Below are 19,572 nucleotides of genomic sequence, written 5' to 3'. Positions count from 1 at the left end.
AGCGCCGACGGTTGGAGACAGGTGTTACCCCAGGCATCTCAGGCTCTGCTTGGGGATCTTATGGATGGGAAATGGGATCCCTCAGCTGCAGAGCAGGGCAGATCCTTCACCCTGGAGATCTTCCTGCTGTCCAGGAAACCTGCACGGAGGCACCCTTGTCACCATCAAGTCCCAACGGCTTTGAATAACTCCTTGAACTTGCTGTTCGCTGTCTCCTCAGTGCGCGCAGGGCTACACCCCCCCGGGGCAGCTTCGGAGGCTGGGCAGGGGCAGAAAATGAGGCAGCAGGTAGAAATCGCCCAACATTTTCAGCGGGAATAGCTACGTCTTTTTTTTTTTCCTCTCCCTAAAACACGCAGAAAAGAATCCCACAGAACAAACTAGTTAAGCTATTCCTTTATCCAGCTCCGCTTCGCTCCACGTTTTGCTCCAGCTTTATACAACTAATTCTGTATATTAAGTCCCTGAGGACCTTACGCTCGCAAGGGAAGAAGGATGGCACCACAACCACACCTGCATACACAGAGCCAACACCGTTTCCGAGGTGGGTGGAGAGAAAAACAAAGTCACCACCTTTGTCTAACAGATGCGTTGTAATATTAAATGAAAGCTTAATAAAATCTTTTCAGAATGTCCCTCCCAGCCTACCACTCCACCAGCACAGTACGCAGCGTGTTTGAGACCTGCTCAGCTCAGCACGTGCCCAAGGGCCAGTTGGCTTCGTTGGGCCAGTTTAATTCATGTTTTTTCGCCAGTCTGCGAACGTCGCGGGAGCCAACGCCTCTCAGAAAAGCAGAGCACGCTTGCCACAGAAAAAGCCCTCACGCAGGTCTTAGGTCCCAATGGCAAATTTCTACCGAGAGCTACGCAAGGGTGCGACCTGGTAACTTCAAGCCTCAGAGCTCCAGCAATTAAGCAGCACGTTACCACCCACGGCCATTTAGATGCTGTCGGAGCAAGGAGGTCCCCTGCCAGAGAGACAGCCGAGTGACCGACGGCTCGGGGTCTTTCCAGGGGGTGCCCAGGAGTTTCCAGATCTCTGCTCGTGTCCTTGTGCTGGAAGTGAAGGGTCTTCATGCGCGGCAAGAGGATCACGGGTGTTCCTCACGTTCCTCATCCCATCCCCTCCTACTTCAAGATGATGTGGTAGCTATCATTGGTTTCAGCTGCAAAAGAAGCAAAGGTCGCGAGCCAGCCACGACAGCACAGGGATCCGCTGGGTTGAGCGGATCTGACACAAGAGCTCCCCAAGAGGTACAGAAGGGCGACAGAAGATGGAGCCTGGGCATTTACGCACCTTTCATGGTGTCCAGAACAAAACAGGATTCGTCTTGGAAATTCTGTATCATCTGAAAGAAGCCACCAAAGCCAGCTTAGTCCAAGGCTGTACTTAAACACCGCAGAAGTGCCTCAGAGCCCGAAGTGGAGGCTTTGTGCTCTGCCATTCAGCGACAGGCATGGATTTAGAGTACCGAAAGGGCTAGAAGCTGCTCAGGCAGGAGCTCAGTGCTCTGGGAGGTAGGAAAGGCACCGGGTGTAAATATTTATTCCTTTCTCCAGCTCTCCAGAACTTAAGATCTGAACCAGCAAGCTGAGAGAGAGAGAACCCATCGGATTCTGGGATGCAAGTCTGAAAGCAAAGTCCTCCCACAGCAATTCCCCTCCCTGTTTTTATAGCAAAGCTGGAAAAAACCCAAGCATAAGGAGGGCGTGCAGGCAGCCTGGACCAGCTCTGGGAGAGCTGTTCACGCCTGATAAACCTCACAGGTTTAAGTGAGGTGCCCCCGGCAGCAGAGAAGCGCCCCCGAGCACCAACATCCTTGGCTCTACAGGCTTTAATGACTAACTCAGACTCTTTGGAAACCAAAGGTGAGGAGCAGGGCCCTTCCTGAGGACCTGCCCCTGGGATCTGTTCCCCAGGGTCCTGCGCAACCCCCGCAGCAGAGCTCGGAGCACCATCAGACACGAACCAGCTGAAGCAACCCAGTGCAAGAGGTTGAAAATAAGGAGTGCCCACAGGCCGTTACCTCATCGCTGATCAGCACGTGTATTCCCGTCGGACCTTGCTTGTAAATCTGGCTGATCTGTTGGGAAGAGATGCTGAAGAGCTGGGCCAGCTTTTCCGTCAGTTCCACCGCCGTCAGTTCCTCCAGATAAATAGCGTGGTACACTGCGGGGAGAGGAGCCGTGGCAGCCAGACGCCAAGCTTCCACGTCTGCACCGTGGATGCAGAGACACTTCAGCTACCGCCACGCGCGCCAGCCTAGGGAGCGGGTGCTTAGAGCAGTGCCACAGCCGGGCTGCTCTCCGCCCAGGAACACCACAGCCACGGTGGGAAGGGACTGGGAACAGCTTGTCTATCGAGCGCGGCTCTTTGGCAGGTCAAACGCCCGCTCTGCTGCGCCCAAGTCGCGCAGCTATCATCTTTCCAAGCCCAAGCTGCTAAATCGAGACGTCACTGCAGCACCTCTGGTGTCTGCTCCAGCTACACCTGATCCTGAGCTACATCAGGATCAGCTCCACAGTAACTCCCTGTCCATGTCCTGCAACGCTTGCTCTGTATTTATGCAGTCCTTGCCCCCCAAAAGCTTCTATTTCAACTAGCATCAGCCCAGCAGCACTTTGTACCATTCCTGGCAGTTTTCAATCCCAGCACGATGAAAACGCCACCCCAGAACCCCCTCACCCTTGTTCCCCCACTCCCACAAGGCAGGTCCTGGGGGGAAGCGAGAGGATTCAAATTGGAGCAGGGCAAGGAAAGGACGAGCTGTTTGCTTTTGCACTTGCCGCTCCAACAACAGAGGTGGATCAACCGGCGCCTGGCTGCTCCACAAATGTAGGTCACTCATTGTTGTCGGAGCAATGCTGGATTCTCGCAGGAGCTATCATTTGTCAGCTTGGAGCAGGCAATGTGCCGACAGTCAGATTCTGCAGCCACCCATTCGGTGGGCAAGGAGAAAAATCAGCTGGGAAGGACCAGGGCGAGCAAAAAGGGTTCACCGCGATTTTTTGGGCTCGGTTTGCGTACAGAGCCTGCACTAGGTTGTAGGTGAGCTCACCCGTGAGCTTGCTGCCTTGCTGCAGCGAGATGAGAGTGACAGCAGCCAACATGAGACGGAGGGGCCGAAAATAAAAGGCGCAGACCCTCTGAGTTGCTGTGCAGGGCTCTGGTAACACCAGCAGTCCTGGCTGCAAGAGTGGCCCTTCACCAGCCAAAAGCTGTGGTGTGGGGACAAGGGGACTGGAGGCAACTGGTGCTGAGTGCCCGCGGGCAGCAGCGGCAGGGCTGGAAAGAGCCTCCGCTGCATTTCTGTTTGCTGAAGCCCCTGGCTGTTGTTTCCCCCCCTGGCAGCAGCAACCCAAGCCCACATGCTCCCTGCCAGGCTTCGAGACTCTTACCGAAAAAAGTACTGGTTACTGTGTCCCCGTCCTCGTGTTTCTGCTGGAGGTCCCGCAGCTGCTGGGACTCCTGACACACATAGATGGTCAGTCTGGGCCGCACCATCCTAGGGACAGAGCAGTGAGTGAGCGCCCGTGGATTTGCTCAAGGACACCTCAAGCTCCCAGCGCCTTGCCAGCGCTCCTTCCCTGGCCAGGTTCTTCAGAAGGAAAAGAGGAGATCGACAATGTCGTCCCGGAGCAAAACCATCGTGGTCACCCCCACCTTGATGATGCAGCAAAGGTTTTTGTGAGAAGGGGACAAAGTCGGCAGGGGAAGACGGTGCCAGCCGGCCACCACGCAGCTCAATCGGGCGGCTCGCTCCCGAGGACACAGCAGCCACGGTTCGCACCGCGCTCGGTTGGTAACATGCGTGCTCCTTGTTCAAAGCCTCATTTTGCAGCACAAAAGCCGGCAGCGTCTCCTGTCCTTTGTGCCCTTCTCCCCACCACAGGACCACTACGGTTTCCCTGCTATCCCCCGGTTTCCCTGCCATCTCCCGCGCCATCGGAGGCAGCGCATTAACCCCCTGGAATGCTTCCCACGTTCTCAGCCCCACACCGGTACCTTCCCTCCTGGACACAGCCCACCCTGTGCCCCCCTGCCTGGCTGTAGCAGCACCTTCTGAAACGCTCCAGCTCAGACAGGGCGGTTAAACACCAGTCCCTGCTTCTTCAGTGAAAGGTGGAAAGGAATATTCCCATTCCGGGAAGGAAATTCCACGGAATTAGTGCAGAGGACAGAGGAAACAAGTATTGTATCGGCAGGACTCGCTAGCTTGCGGCTTGGTTCTCTGACACTCAAAGAATAAGATCATTTCTAACGATCACATGGATTTTCTACCCCAGATTGTCCCTGGCGTGGTTACCCTGCTGGCTAAGTTATCAAATGTGACTGGAAGAGGTTCAGGAAGGTTAATGAAACTCTGTTCTCTCTAACAGCAAGAGCCGAGCAAATGGGCTAACCAAACACAACTCGCCTACCATCCGCCACCAGCTTTTAAGCAAACAACCTACCGGCCTTTCAACGCGTTGAAGAGCCTGATGCCATCCGCAGGGCCGCAGATCTGGATAACGTCTTCTCTGGTCAGCTTCAGTAAGTCTGCACCTAGTTTTAAACATTAGAAGGTGAGAAAGTCACACGATCTTGTCCAAAGCGTGTCGGGTGCGGGGCTCTGGACACGGCAGCTGTGCCTGCTCCCCCTCTCCCCACTCGCAGAGGTCACCCCATTCCCAAACTGCTTCTCCCTTCTGCTTCCAACTGCCCCCTGCTTCCCCTAGAAGGACGCTCGCAAGATTTTTTTTTCCAGACTGGTTTTGCAAGAGCGTGTTTTGGTACAACCCTGTGTCCCGTAAATTAAATTTACGGCCGGCTACCCAGTGCCTCGGTGACCCTGGATAACAGAGGCCATATCACCAGGGAAGGAGGGGAAAATAAACACGAAGCATTTCTTTACACACTGTGCTTTCCCCCAGCTCAGCACTTCTCAGCTTGTTTTAAGATTAGAGTGTGCTGCCAGCTCTTGGAAGAGAAACCACCCCAGTCCTCACTGTTTTGCCAGTTGAGGTGGGAAATGAAGTACACAGCTTTCAGGGAGCCACGTTTTATTGTATTATAAGAAAATTTTAAATTTATATTTGCAACGGGAACATGAAGACAGCCTCAGGAGCGAGAGGAGGCAGAGCCACCTGGCACGGAGAAGGGGCGGCCGCAGCGGGGATGGTGTAACCTACCTGAGAAGTTTCTGAAAAGCCGAGAAAAAGTGGAGAAGCGGTTTCGGTGCAGCCACTGCTGGGCTTCCTGGGGCGTGCTGGTGGGCAAGAGGTTCTGCAACGCAGGGAAAGAAGGGTCAGAGGCAAGGTGGAAGCATTTCCACCCAGGAACGAGCACAGGTCAGCTCAGTGTTTATAATCACAGTCTTAAATGGGGGCCCCAGCGAGCCAGGCTCCCAGCACGTGCACAGTAAAGGCTGTGGCCTGGACAGGTTTTGATTTAAAAGTCTTCAGAGGGACGGAAAAAGAGGAAGGAAGCAAAGGAGAAAGCACAGAGAAGATCAAGGCAATAAGTAAAGGTCACAGCAAGCTACAAAGAGCTTGCTCACAGCTCCGCGTTGCTGTACCAAACGTTTTTCACCCCGTCACCTCTTTTTCTAACTAGGAGTCAAAAAGAAGTTACAGCTCCCCAAAGATGTTAAATTAGAGCAGCCTCTTCCCCAGCAAACTCCAGCCACCCACAAACCCGCCCCAGCTCCATCCCCAAATCCCATTTTCTGACCTGTGCACCATCCTTACCACAAGCATAAGCTCTGAGGTGTGACTTACATCTGCGATCGGAGGGGGTGGCTCGGGCTGATGGTTGGGAGAGCCATTGCTAGGGCGGGGAAAGAGCCAGAAACACCAGTTAGCGCTGCTCTTCCCCTCCGGCACAGGACCCTGGCGGGCACCAACCCCCCCCCCAAATTCCCATAACCAAGGCCACCAAAACAGCTAGGTGGCTGCGGCTTTGCAAACCAACGGTGTATGTTGGGAGTATTAACGGCGCGGGGACAAGCAGCGCGAAGCAGGCTGGAGGCTGACCCTCGGCTCCAAGGGATTTTGTTTTGATTTTCCCCACAGACACAGCCCCTTAGGCTGCTGCCACCCCCCTGTACACCTCGGAACCTTCCTCTCGCCAGCGGTCACCGCCAGCTCGGACACATCGATCTCTTGTGCGAGGCAGAAATTGCGAGCCAGGCGGCCTCCCCTCCCGACTTACCCTTCGCCAATGGAAAAGCTGCTGTGGGAGCTGTTGAAGCCAGGGGATGGCGTGTTATTGACGTACGTTATCTCTGGCCAGGGAGAACACTAGAAAGGAAAACCCAGAGAGTCACAGGGTTGCTGTGAACCAGCACGGACATCTGCTCTGGTCAGCACCGGGTGACAGCTATTTGCTGACCGACAACCGACTCTGGAACAGAATTAAGGCATAAAAGTGGGGGATTAAAAGAAGCCGTGCCAATTCACTGCAGATGGCCACAAAGCTCACGTTTAGCGGTTCTTAATCTCAAAAGGCCAAAAGTCACAGAACTCAAACACAGCGAGATCTGGGGTCTAAACCATCACTCTGGCACGGGGCTGACACACAGAAACCTGGGAACCTCCGAGCCAGAGTCCGGCACTGATGAGTGTTCCCGAACCCACCCAGGGCAGGACAAGGGCTCCCCTCCCCAGGGCTGCTCAGCACCCACCCCTCAGCCCATCACATTTGAACAGACTGACGCTTTCCTCTAGCACAGGGAGCAAACAACTGGGTTTTCTGCCAGCTCACAACCTCAGCGGCCGGTTGCCACATGGGCAAAACGAAGCTTGCAGGGAGAGGTAAAAACCTTTTATTAGGTGAGCTATTCCAGCGGGGAAAAACCCGCCACGTTTCCAGGCACAAGAGCCCTTTTTCAGGTCTGTAAGAAACACCTCCTCTGCCTACAAAATTTATCTTGCTTTTGTCTTGTGGCTATTAGCCATTTGGCCAAGGTTTCACAGCAGAACAGGCAGCTCCTCGTCACCTGCGGGCGAGGTAAGCCAGGTTTCATTAAAACAACGATGCCAGCCACTGCACGACAGAGCATCCCACCTCCGTGAGTATCGTGGTTTCATAGGAAGGCTGGTATTTCTCCTTCTCATGAGGCGTTCGCTTCTCCATCTTTTCCCTGTCCGTCTTCTGCTTCCGATCAGCTCCTTTGGGCTGGAAAGGAGACATCCCTGTTAGAACAGCCGCGTGGAAGGGCGGCAGCAGACGGCTGGAGAGGTGTGCGAGAAATGCAAGCAGCAGAGAAGGTGACTCGTCCTTCTACTCACCCGCTTGTTGCTTTACAGGGGGGAAAGGAAGAGGCTGCGACTATCCGCACTGAGAACTCACTGCGGTGACGGCAGCCCTTCGCGAACAGCCCCAAGAGCCTGAGCCACCCACGCGCCTGCAACGGGGCCCAAAGCATCTGAACGAGGGGGCGAAACAGCCTTGAGACACACTTCTCCTGACAGCGTATGTCGGCTCTAAGGGGACAAAGGCCACTTTCTGGTGTCACGTATCTGAGCTGCGTCTTTTGCACCTTCGTCAACCACTTGGAGAGGCAGCGTCTGAGTGGCACAAACGGCACCAGGACACCAAAGCGCTCAGTTATGTCCTTGCCTTTGCCACAACCTCGAAAACCCACGTGCTCTCTCATATCCAAGATTAACGTGATTTTACTCGCTGCCTTTATCAAACACTCAAAGCCCCAGGGAAAGCAGCAAGGAAGAGAGTGCCCTTATAACCGCCAAAGCCATCCCCGGTGCTCCCCTTGGCAGAACCCTAAAGAAATTGGCTCAAAACTTGGCTCTCCGTGGTCTCTGCCTGTACTCACAGGCGGGAGGAATTTCTCTTGGTGGCCCAGCACAGCTACCTGCCAGCAGGCAGCCGCCTCCCATGGGGACGAGTGGTACCCATGGCACCGGCGGAAAAGCTTTATACAAATACAACGGGGAAATCGTTGTTTGTTACAATCAATCAATACAATCCTGCTCCCCAAGTTCCAAATCTCTTCCCTCTGGATAGGAAAGCTGAGACCTGAGCAAGCCACCACTGTGCTCGCAGCTGGGTGAGGAGGTGCTGCTCAGCTGTGGCGTCATGAGCCTGTTCCTACCATGAAAATCTCATCTTTCCACGGGCAACGCTGCTGCGCCTGCTGGCTCGAGCAGATCTGTGCCCCAGACACCAACGTGTGGGTAAGGGCCCCCCAGCAGCTATTTAGAGCTTTGAGAGGCAGAGGGGAGGATGGAAAGAGCGGGGCAGGAGCCCGAATCACGTTAAAACCCATGAAGGACGCCCTGCGGCAAACAGGTCTCACACGGGCACGGGGAAACGCGCATGGTGTTGCGTCTGCTGCCCAAAGAGCAGCCCTGACCCCAGGAAAGCGGCTGTGTTGGGGAGCAAGAGATAAGGGTGAAGACATCACAGACCACCCCTTGCAGACAGACCGTGCCCTGAAGCCACAGCTTCACCGCTTTGGGTTTTCCCAATCCAAGGGGAAAAAAAACCTCCCCAAAACCCCACCCATCCCCTGGCACCAAGAGCTGAAGCCCAGTAGAAACGCAGCAGCAGATGCCTCGCAGTCTCATTGTCCTCCGGGTGGCCGCTCGTGACCAGCCCTAACTCCCCACCCCGCAGCCATCCGTTTCGGCTACTTGCATCGAGATACCAGCCACAGCTCCAACAAGCCCTAAATCATCCCACCCCTGCCTTCGAAATGTTATAAACCAAACAGGCAAGAGGGGAGAGGGGGAGAGAGAGAGAAAGAGAGAGAGAGAAGGGGGAAGATGCCGAGCCAGCAGCAGGGCACGCTGCCCAGTATCCCGCAGCAAGCTCAGGGCACAGCGGCAAAGCAGCGCAGGCACCCGGCCAGGCACCCACCCCCGCTGGGTGCCAAGTGCCCCTAAAGCCCGGAGAGAGGAGCCACGCACCAAGGTTTGGCGTTACAGGGAGGGATGGGGTAACGGAGGCAACCTCCGCGTCCCAGACAGCGTGGGCACGGCATTGCCAAAGCGCTGCTGCGTGAACCGCCCTTCTCAGCCCGAATTGCTGCGCGCCGGCAATTCCGCAAGCGATTCGCAACAGGGACCAGACGCCGGCACCGCTGGAGAGGCCAGGTGCGGGCAGATCATCGGCAACAGGTAATATTCAAGCGAGGAGTTTAGACAGACACCGAGGATGCTTGGAAGATCTCCCGAGGTGATAAGACTAAACGTGGGAGGTTTCAGACAGAGGCAAGGCAGCCCATGTTCTCCCCGTACATTGTTCTTGGCTTACTGGTTTTATAGCCTCAGCGACCTCCGGCCTCGACTGACAGGGAGGAACCAGGGGAGAGCAGCGATGTGAGACCAGAAGGACCACGAGGGCCCTTCCGCAAGCAAATGCGGCCACGGTCCTGCACCCATGACGTTCACTGGGGCCACAGCGTGAACTGGGATCGACTTCCCAGTTTGTTTCCTAGCCTTGGGAAGGTCCCCAAGGGGCTGCGGTACCTTGAAGACCTTGATCTGGCAGCTGGCAGAGTGCAGGTGCTCCGTGTACTCCCCGTTCTCGTTCTCCTTGAAGGTGTCTATCTGGACCCGAAAAGGCACCCCCTTCTCTCCCCCGTGCTTCCGCATGGTGAACTCTGTGCTGATGCAGTGAACCTGCGGGAAGGCAAGGCAGCCTGCCCTCAGGAATCCCCTCTTCAGGAATCCCCTCCTCAGGAATCCCACCGTATGACCCACCACAACGCGGCCGTTCCCCTCGTGGGAGCCGGGGCAGCACTCATATAAAGGGTGAGAGGGCGAAATACGGAGCGGGGATGGGACCGCAAGCCCCCCCAGCATGAAGGACGTAAGGGGATGCCATGGCAGAGGTGGAGCCACATTCTTTCAACAAGTTTTGCAACCTCTTAATGCCACAAGCAAGCCCCAGACCAGCAGGGCAGCCAGTTCTGCGGCACCAGCCTCCGCAGGCGGCAGCCCGTGTATCCTGGCTGGGAGGGCCAGACTTCCAAAAGGTATTTTAGGCAGCTGGTGAGATGTGCAAAAGCATCTAAGCAGGATGGAGACTCAAATTCTGGAAACAGTGGGACCTAAACCACCACTAAAATGTGTAAAACAACTGGTTGGTGGTCAGCTGTGCCCGTGCCTTGCTCCCTCATGGGCTGCTGCTCTCTTGCAGGAGGCAGGGCGTGTTTTAGTTGACATCCTTCTACCACTGTAGCATCTGGCTGCTATTTCAGTGCTCCCAAGTTAGAAAAAGCATCTTTTTCCCCCCTGGAAAACTTATTTTTTCCCCCTAGATGCCCGCAACGGGAGTTTTTCCGCTTTTCCTCTTTTACCTGGATAAACACAGAAGTCCTCTTGGAAGGATCCCATAGGAACTCCACCGTGTTGAGCTGGGTTGGGTTTGCTCTCGGGTCAATGATGCCCACGGACATCGGGATATCTGTAGGGGCACATACGGAGAACCAGCTGCGGTTTGTAGCAGGAAGGGATTTGCAGGGAACTTATGGAAGAACCAACCACGTGTCTCAAAACGCGGGACCGTGACAGCACTTTGTCCCTTAAAGGGACCGGGAGCCTGGCTGGAGGCACCTCAGGCACCCGCGTCTCCGCCAGCCCCGGGGACTCACCGATGTCCAGTATCCTGTCCCCAGGCCGGTTCCACCGCCAGCCCTCCAGCTGCTGGTGCTCCGTGTACTGCAGGCGCCGGTCATGAAACACCACCCGGAATATGCTCTAGAGGGGAGAAACAGTCTGGGGCTGGAGCTGCCGTGGGAAACTCGAGCTGCGAGGTGCTTCCCAGCACGAGAAAAGGGGCAGAGAGGGGAGCAGAGGAGCCCGAAGGCTTCACGGAGAAGCCGAAGCAATGCAAGGGAGCCCAGATGGACCCTTGGGGTGGAAGCACGAAGGTCCCAGCTTATCCCTCCTGCCACTGCCTCCTGCCTTGTCCCCAGGGACCGGCTGGACAGCACCAGCCGGGCTGGTCTCCACAAAGCGGGAGAAGGAAAAAGGGAAAACAAAACCCCCAGGCGAGGCAGACCCACGCCACACACGCTGTCACGGCGGCCGCTGTGGGGGCGCAGGGTGAGGCCACGTCCCCCCACGGCAGGGGACACCCCCAGCTGGGCGCGCGCACCCGTGTGCTCTGCTCACCTTGACCAGTTTCCCATTTATCTCCGGCAGCTCCCCGATCTTCCTGTTGTCCAGCATCCGGATTTCATAGGACTGCCCTGGGGGGAAGGCGACAAGGTACCTGGCCGTTAGTCAGGACGGACCCTGCTGCCACCCTGACACCTTTTCCTGCCACACTCGATGTGCCACTTGATCTCCTTGCCAGGTGTTGGGGGGGGTGTGACAGGAGCCATCAGAGCCACAGCTGTAACACACCTCCAGGAAGAGATAATCCCTCCCTTCCTGCAGCAGTACTTTCCAGGAATTACCCTTATTAACCCAAGATCAAGAACAGGGAAGAAATCGATTACACAAGCTCCATCTGCCTTTGGTCGCCAACCCTGATCTTCCAGTTCTACTTGAAAGCAGCGGGTACAGCTCGAACCTGTAAAACATCCCCCTGCAGAGCACCCAGCAGCAGTAAACCACCTTATAAATCGCACAGATTTTGATGAGGTTAAATCCTACCGGCAATTCACACCGCCGCCGTGAGCTGGGGGCAGGCAGCAAGGCGAAGGAAGCAGCACTTCCCAACAGGAACAACCTGGGGTTTACTACTGAGGCGCTTTCCATTCTCGAGGGGAAATTTCCAGAATTGTACTTTTTAGGGTGTTAAACACGAGGCTCGCTCGGCCCGTGGACTTCTCTCACCTTGGTTGAGATAGGTGAGCGTTTCGTCGTGGAGCTTGACAGCGGGGGACGTGGCGGCACACAGCACGTACTGGAAAGGCAGAATTTTGTTCTCGTTTTCGGGGGGCAAGCTCGATTCTTCCTGCTTGAAGATGGGCAGGGCAAGGACGTCGCTGCAAAGAGATTTGTCAGACACTCACTTTGTCTCTGGCTACAGAGAGGCAACGCCTTCGGCATTCAGTTCCTCCTCCTAGGCAGAGCTTTGAGCTTTTTTTAGGTAAAACCACCCCCCGCCATCTCCGCAGAAGCTCAAAGGAGCATTCAAGCAAACCGAGTGGTCTGAGGACCCGAGATCTGCCCTTGCTAAAGCTTTTTTCAGCTTAGCATCGCCACCCACCCAAACCCCACACGTTTCGGGCTAAGGGACACCAGGGCTGGCGTGTCAGCCTGCAGCCCAGCCGCCTGCACCACTGCAGAGGCGCGCAGGACGACAGCCGCGTCACCCATAAACGCTCATCCTCCTCCTCGTGGTCCCAGCCTGCTCACCGCTGCCAGCAGGCCGGCCCCTAACCCCTTCCCCGTGGCTTGCCGACCCCCCAGGAGAGGCTTGGCAGGAATTCCAAGTCTGGCTCAGGTCAAGGTCACCGAGTTCCTCGCCGCTGCCCCCTCTGTGTCCACAAAAGCCCCCCGTGCCCCAGCAAACGGGGGTGTCAGCGCAGGCGGAGGCCAGACCCTCCCTCCTGTAGCTGTAACCTGCAGGACGCACGCAAACATCTCCGTGGAGCAAATCCCGACACGGCAGGAGCCCTCCCAGCACAAAAGCGGCAGGAGGCGGCCCCCCCAGCTTTCCCCAAACTCCCTGAGGAGCCCCCAGACCCAACGCACTTTGTGCTGAGCACCGCGCAGCCCTGGCCCGGCCCAAGAGCCTGGGATGCCCTGCAGGTCCGAAGAAGCCGCACGTCACAGCGGGACGTGGGAGAAACCAGACCAGGTTGGTAAGACAGCCACAGGCACCTCCTGTGTACCTCGCAGATCTGCCTCCTGCCCCAAGCCACATTTCAGGACAGGAGGAACTGCCCTGAGGGGTCAGGGTGGCTTCACCACACTCCGTTAACCTGCCACAGCCCAGGCGCCCTCCTGGCTACCAGGCTATGCGAGACGGGCTCCGCGGGAGCTCCACGCCGTGCCACCGGGCAGCACGCAGCCGCTCCAGCTGTACCAGCTTGGGCTCCCCGTCCCCTGGATGCTGTCACGCCGCTCTCGGTGCTGCCCGGGAAAAGCCAGGGTGTTAAAAGCCCCGTGCTACCAACTTTTCCCAGGAGAAGGATGTCTCCTGGTCTTTGCGGTTACATCTCCACTCCCCTGGGATCACAGACACTCCTCCATACTTCAAAGGCCATGTGGCAACAAGAACTTGCTGAATAATCTTAATTTAAAAACCATCAGCAATACCCTTGAGCCTACGGACATGTATTTAATAGAAATTGTTTCAGAAGCTGTTTCTCAGCAGTTGTTTTGAGCCGTAACAATGGCCAAGAGCGATTATTCCGTCGTGTATAAACCAGACCATCCTCCCACCCATGCACACGAGCAGAGCCCGGAGCGAAAGCAGAACCCGGGCAAACACGTTCAAGCGGTGGGGACGTGACTGCAGAGCTGCGGATGGGCTGCCAGGGCCACCCAGAGCCACCCCATTGCCCGAGCTGAAACGTGGCGTGGGGACAGTGGGGATGGAGCTGTTCAGGTCACCCATAGCCATCCCACCGCCCGAGCTGAAACGTGGCGGGGGGGCAGTGGGGATGGAGCTGTTCAGGTCACCCAGAGCCACCCCACCGCCCCCAGGTGAAACGTGGCGGGGGGGCAGTGGGGATGGAGCTGTTCAGGTCACCCAGAGCCACCCCATCGCCCCCAGGTGAAACGTGGCGGGGGGACAGTGGGGATGGAGCTGTTCAGGTCACCCAGAGCCATCCCACCGCCTGAGCTGAAACGTGGCGGGGGGGCAGTGGGGATGGAGCTGTTCAGGTCACCCAGAGCCACCCCATCGCCCCCAGCTGAAACGTGGTGGGGGGACAGTGGGGATGGAGCTGTTCAGGTCACCCAGAGCCACCCCATCGCCCCCAGGTGAAACGTGGCAGGGGGGCAGTGGGGATGGAGCTGTTCAGGTCACCCAGAGCCACCCCACCGCCCCCAGGTGAAACGTGGCAGGGGGGCAGTGGGGATGGAGCTGTTCAGGTCACCCAGAGCCACCCCATCGCCCCCAGGTGAAACGTGGCGGGGGGGCAGTGGGGATGGAGCTGTTCAGGTCACCCAGAGCCACCCCACCGCCCCCAGGTGAAACGTGGCGGGGGGGCAGTGGGGATGGAGCTGTTCAGGTCACCCAGAGCCACCCCATCGCCCCCAGGTGAAACGTGGCGGGGGGGCAGTGGGGATGGAGCTGTTCAGGTCACCCAGAGCCACCCCATCGCCCCCAGGTGAAACGTGGCGGGGGGGCAGTGGGGATGGAGCTGTTCAGGTCACCCAGAGCCACCCCATCGCCCCCAGGTGAAACGTGGCGGGGGGGCAGTGGGGATGGAGCTGTTCAGGTCACCCAGAGCCACCCCACCGCCCCCAGGTGAAACGTGGCGGGGGGGCAGTGGGGATGGAGCTGTTCAGGTCACCCAGAGCCACCCCATCGCCCCCAGGTGAAACGTGGCATGGGGGCAGTGGGGATGGAGCTGTTCAGGTCACCCAGAGCCACCCCATCGCCCCCAGGTGAAACGTGGCGGGGGGGCAGTGGGGACGGAGCTGTGCAGGGGCAGCTGCGCAACACTGAGCCATGGTGAAGACTCAGGTCGCCTGTCCCTCCTGTTACAGACTTTGGGCTCACGGGAGCATGAGGAAGGAGTTAAATCAGCTTTTTTTTTTTCTTTAGTTGAACATTAAAAACCTTTCCCAAGATAAAACTGGACTTACCTGGCCAAATACCAGCTCCCACCCTAACAGGGCTTTAACCCTTTGGTCTCCAAGAGATTAAATACCCACCTTTCCTCCAACGCTGCGCCAGCAGCACCCACCGCCGCCGCCCCAAGCCGAGCGGCAGAGCCCTTCCCTGCCCAAATCCCGCTGTCAGACACTACAGAGCCCTGCAGATGCCCCAGTGTCATCAAGGCACGTGTACACAATTAGGCAAATTACACAACCCGGAGGCCGAACTTCCCTGCAGCTCCATCTCATTAGCAGGCGAACGAACGGTGTTTCATCCCGCCGAAGAATTCCTCGCCCCAGCAAGCTGCCGAGGCAGGATGAAGCACAGATGGCCCATCCTATGGGATGGGGAAGAGCAGCACCAATCTCTTGTGCCGACAGGAAAACGGAAAGGCTGCGCCCTGCACAAATTCCCCCTGCGGCCGGAGGAATGCGGGGCGCGCTTCTCCTGCGCACGTGAGCGCTCGTGTGCCTCGCAGGCTGCGCCACAGCCGGGCTCCAACCCCACGTCTGCAGCCTCAGGAGACCCCGGGGGGCTTCGCTCTTTCTTCTGCTTTGCCTCGCAGGAAAACAGGCTGGGTGAGAAAGACTCAAAGCTGCGACCTCCCCGCTCGGATTGCCGGCACATCGCTGTCATCCCGGCTTCCACTCGCTCGTCCCGTGCACGCGGAGCTCTCGGCCGCCGGATCCACGTTCCGCAGCACAGCGGGTGGCTGCGATATCACAAACTGCTTCTCAGGCCTCCAGCGATTCCACTCAGACACCTGCTGAGAGGGACAGGCCGGCAGAGCCATCCCTGCAAACCTCCCCAAAGCCAGCCTCTAGGTTTGTGTTAGCTGAGACCCTGCCTAACCACAGCCTCAACCCCACATTTTATTACAAGCTGCAAAAGGGGGAAAAAAACCCAACCCCAAAATGTAGGATTGTCGCATCCCTGTATTTCTGGTACAAGAGCCCAACCCAATTAGCGAGGAATAATCATCGAGCAAACGATGGTTTGCTTTTGCAAGCAGCTATCGGGGAAGCAGAGCTGCTTTCGGTGCAACAGGGAGGCTGGAGCATCGCCACGCCACGCCACCCCTGCCGCGGTCCCTCGGCATCGCCGCGGCCACAGGTTTCGTTTGTCTGGGTCGTCCTGTGCTGCAGGACCCAGGTGACAGGGTCAGCTTTACACGTGGCGTGGTGCAATAAATTAAATATCTGGAGAGACAACGTGGTTATAAAACGGCAAGAGAAAGCTCGGCAGCCCCCGGGCCCAGCAGCTCCGGGGGAAGCACGTTCTCGGTGGCACAGGAGGCACTTTGTTACTTCGCCTCCCGCCCCACCATCACCCACCGAGCTCGAGTGGTCATTTTGGGGGTTGCTTGGGGAAGAGCCAGGAAGCTGCAAGGCATTCGGGTACCACCGTCCCACCAGCAGCCCCCCATGACGCCCAGCCTGGCCAAACCCAGCAGCCATCGGCAGATTTTTCTTGAGACCAACCCAGGTGCAGTCCCGCCTGCTCAAAGGCACCTGGAGAAGCTCCTGCAACTCCGAGGGACACCCCTCCGCTTAAAACCCACTCCTTCCCTGCGCAATTTAATGTGCTTTTGGGAAGACACTTCACCTAGCAGCTCCGGCTCTGGGGTGGGACAGAATCTCCTAGAAAAGAGGGGAGAATAACTGTGGGCAGACGTGTTCAGCCAATGCCCGGTTATCACCTCCAAAACCAGCTCCGCTCTCCTCAAAAACCAAATTCCAGGGAACAACAGTAACATCACGAATTCCGGGGAACAACAGTAACATGACAAATTCAGGTTCATTAACAAACACAAAGCACGACCCTACCGTGCAACTCAAACGAGAGAAAGCTTCCAGCCGAGCCACAACCCTCATCACCCACCGGCACCTACCAGCGCTTGTTCCCAAGGAAGTAACGTGCCTCTTCCATAGGGAGAAGGAACAAAAGCGGAACACCCCCCCCGGGGCAAGCCCGCAAAAAGTCCCAAACACGCTCAAAACCCGAGGTGCCTGTTGAAACCTTTTCCCCCCTTCCCGCGACACGGAGAGAAAATGTCAGATGTCAAGACAGGAAGGTCGGCGCTCACCTACGGGGGCACACGCTCTATTTACGGGCAGCGCAGGTCAAGAAAAGTCTTGGAAAAACAGAGTCGGGTTTCAGGCGGCCGAGCGAGCCCCGTAGGTTGCGCCCAGGGCAGCGACACAGCCACCATGTCACCAACCCAGAGTCCAAAGCCCTTTTGCACCGGTAAGAGCGGTACGGAAAATTAGGACACGGGGACCTCCAGGCTCTTTGACACCTGCCTGGGGTCCACATGGGGATGGGGGGGGGGGGGGGGATCTACCTCGTCCTCCCCCCTCGCTTCCAGCCGAGGAGGGTCCCAGGGTGAAAACAAACAGGGCAGAAGTGGCAGCCAAACTAGTAACGCTCTCACACAAGTTACATCAAGGCAACTCCTTCGCAGACGGCGCTGGATCCGCACTGCCCCACGACAGAGCTAATTAATCAAGGACGACGGAGCTAATTAAGGACGGCAGTGGGGAAGCACGTGGCTGCCCGCAGCCCCCGGCCCGTCCAACACCTCGTCCACGGGCTGCACTTCCCCGTCGTGACTCGCGCAGGCGGAGACAAGGCGTTCTCACGCCTCAAACGGGGGGCACGACGCTGCGCTTCGGCCTCAGCGCGCACGGGGGGCTCGGCCAAGCGGCTGGATCCCAGAGCCGGGATCCCAGAGCCGGGATCGGGAGGACCAAGGAGCATCTCTGGAGCACGGGCCACGTACAGCGTGAGCACCCGAGGCCAGCAGGTCCCGGTCCCAAGCATCGCATTCGTGCGCTAGACCCCGCGGGGGTCCTGCTCCGAGCCTTGGCTCCTGGGTTAGCTCAGTCAGGAGCTGGTCTGACCCAAAAAACCCATGCCCCTGTTCCTCTGGGAGGGTAATTAATTAGAGCAAAGTACCGCTTCTGGGGTGATTAGCTTCTGGGGGGTGATTAGCTTCTGGGGGGGATCAGCATAGGCTGCGTAAACCCAAAGCAACCGGCTGTGGGCTCTTCTGACCAGCGATGGAGAAGCGTGGGACGAAGCGGGGTGATGGAGCTGCAGATCAAGGCCATCGGGTGGCCAAAGCCCAAAAGAGCCCCCAGGGCTGCCCAGCCCCCCCACCCCCCAGTGCCCAGCCAGCCCCTTGCAACCGCGACTCCATCCCAACTCCGAGCGCCCACCGCCACATCCCAGGGCTGGAAACGGAGCCGAGCGCCCAACTCGCTCCCGAACTACCCCCAGGGTGACACCGTGGCCACCGAACGTGCCGGTCCCCCACCCTGGGGAGCGTTTTGGGGCTCCTCAGCCCACCCTGAGCCCCCAGCCTCTCTGCCAGGCACGGGACGGACCCCCGAGCGTCGCCGGAGCCCACCTACCTCATGCTGTAGGCCCCGGCGCCCAGCTCCTGGCCGATGCCCGACAGGCTGGCGTCGAAGTCCTGCACCAGCCCCGACTCGATCACCTCGTCGGCCAGCGGCAGCTTCAGCGCCCAGGCCATCCTCACCCAGCGGCACGGGGCGCCCGCCCCGGGCCAGGGGGCCGCGTCCCCCGTGGGGGAGGGCAGTGGGGGGCTCCTGGGCGACCTGCCCCGGTGCGACACCCCCCCGGCAGGCAGGTGGGCTCGCTCCCCTGGGGGGGCTCAGCCGCGCTCCCCCTGTCTCCTGGGGGCACCCGGCCCCCCACCCCTCGGGGGACCCTGCCCTGGGGTGGCTAACTTGGGGGGACCCCCCCCTCCTCCAAGACCTGCTGCAGGGGGCTCGACCTCCCCCCCGCCTGCTGCACCCCCTCACCCCCCCCCCCAAGGGGCCACACCAGCCCCCAACCCCCCCCCGGGGCCTCACCCGCCGGGGCCCCCCAAACCCCTCAGCCCCCCCACTAAGGGCCTCCACCCCCGGGGGGCTCCGGGCCCTACTGACCCTTCCCCGCGGGGCTGCACCCCCAGGGGACCCCTGCACCCCCTCACGGGGCCGCCCCCCTCGGGGGGACACACACACACCCCGCCCCGGGCCCTGCCGCCCCCCCGCGGGGCCTCCCTGGCTCCAGGCCCCCCCTCAAAGGCCAAACCCCCGCCAGGGGCTGCCCGCGGCCCCGCTGTACCCCCAGGGCCGCCTCCCCGAGGGGCTGCACCCGCCGAGCCCCCCCCTGGAGCCCCCCCCGGCCCCGGCCCCGCCGCTCCCGCTCCCGCCCCGCCGAGGGCCCCGGGCCGCGGCCCCCGCAAGATGGAGGCGGCGGCACCGCGGGCCCCCCGCCCCCGCCGCCAGCGGGGAGCTGGCCCCGCCCCGCCGCCGCGCCCAGCCAATGGGAGCCGCGGGCCGCCGGGTGACGCGCGGCGGGCGGCAGCCAATGGAGAGCTTCGCGCCGGGTACGCGGCGCGGGGATTGGCCGGGGGGCGGGGCCTGAGCGGCACGGCGTGGGGCGCTCGGGGCCGCGCTGCGCCTCCTCCAGAATCCCGGTTCGAGTCCCGGCTCCGGCTCATGCGTGCGCTGAGTTGCGCGGGGCTCAGCCGGCAGCGGGGGGTGGGGGACGGGGGGTGCTTTTCTCCTTCCCAGCGCTGCAGGGGGGATGGAAGGAATGACGCCGGCCCAGTGCCATCCTCGCAGCCGCTCCCCTGAAAACTGGTGGCATGGGAAGCCACAGCAGCGCAGCGACATCCCCCTCCCTCCCAATTCCCTCCCCTCCGCCGGAAAAAAGTGGAAAGGAAAAGAAAAAAGAAAAATACTGTTTATTTCACACCACTACATCAAGTGCATCAGTCTGCCGTGTCCTCAGCGGGACCTGGCGCCCCCTCCCCGTCC

The 19,572-nt window shown here is 59.0% G+C and overlaps 1 protein-coding gene across 3 annotated transcripts; it reads right to left on the bottom strand.

Annotated features, from left to right (window-relative positions):
• Positions 1 to 384: 384 nt before the first annotated feature.
• Positions 385 to 18,562, bottom strand: TFCP2 (transcription factor CP2). Of its 3 annotated transcripts, none has more exons than XM_013295688.3 (15): positions 18,154 to 18,560; positions 11,794 to 11,945; positions 11,125 to 11,201; positions 10,602 to 10,707; positions 10,308 to 10,414; positions 9,475 to 9,627; positions 7,049 to 7,159; positions 6,194 to 6,282; positions 5,731 to 5,809; positions 5,173 to 5,266; positions 4,456 to 4,546; positions 3,400 to 3,506; positions 2,028 to 2,170; positions 1,298 to 1,349; positions 385 to 1,166 (listed from the first exon to the last, which is right to left on the bottom strand). In XM_013295688.3, exons 1-15 carry the CDS (start codon positions 18,273 to 18,275, stop codon positions 1,129 to 1,131), a joined length of 1,521 nt encoding a protein of 506 aa, XP_013151142.2. In that variant the 5' UTR covers positions 18,276 to 18,560; the 3' UTR covers positions 385 to 1,128. The 3 variants fall into 3 exon arrangements, with proteins under 3 accessions (XP_013151142.2, XP_005233147.2, XP_055647914.1); XM_005233090.4 differs by having other exon boundaries at positions 5,761 to 5,809; positions 18,154 to 18,559; XM_055791939.1 differs by lacking the exons at positions 385 to 1,166; positions 1,298 to 1,349; positions 2,028 to 2,170 and adding an exon at positions 2,189 to 2,928 and having other exon boundaries at positions 18,154 to 18,562.
• Between the last annotated feature and the right edge of the window lie 1,010 nt (positions 18,563 to 19,572).

The sequence above is a fragment of the Falco peregrinus genome, chromosome 19 (assembly GCF_023634155.1).
Source record: "Falco peregrinus isolate bFalPer1 chromosome 19, bFalPer1.pri, whole genome shotgun sequence".
Classification (NCBI taxonomy): Eukaryota; Metazoa; Chordata; class Aves; order Falconiformes; family Falconidae; genus Falco; species Falco peregrinus.
Note: the sequence above shows the minus strand (reverse complement) of the source record. Positions and strands in the feature narration are given on the sequence as shown.

What these genes read in the sequence shown, in the direction of transcription:
- TFCP2 (XM_013295688.3), bottom strand. Translation starts at nt 18,275, where the DNA reads ATGGCCTGGGCGCTGAAGCTGCCGCTGGCCGACGAGGTGATCGAGTCG. An exon ending in TAAATGGGAAACTGGTCAAG is followed by an intron (nt 10,708 to 11,124) that starts GTGAGCAGAGCA and finishes TCTCCCCTCTAG; the next exon opens with AGCATATTCCGGGTGGTGTT. An exon ending in AGCTTTTCCATTGGCGAAGG is followed by an intron (nt 5,810 to 6,193) that starts GTAAGTCGGGAG and finishes TCCCCGCCCTAG; the next exon opens with CAATGGCTCTCCCAACCATC.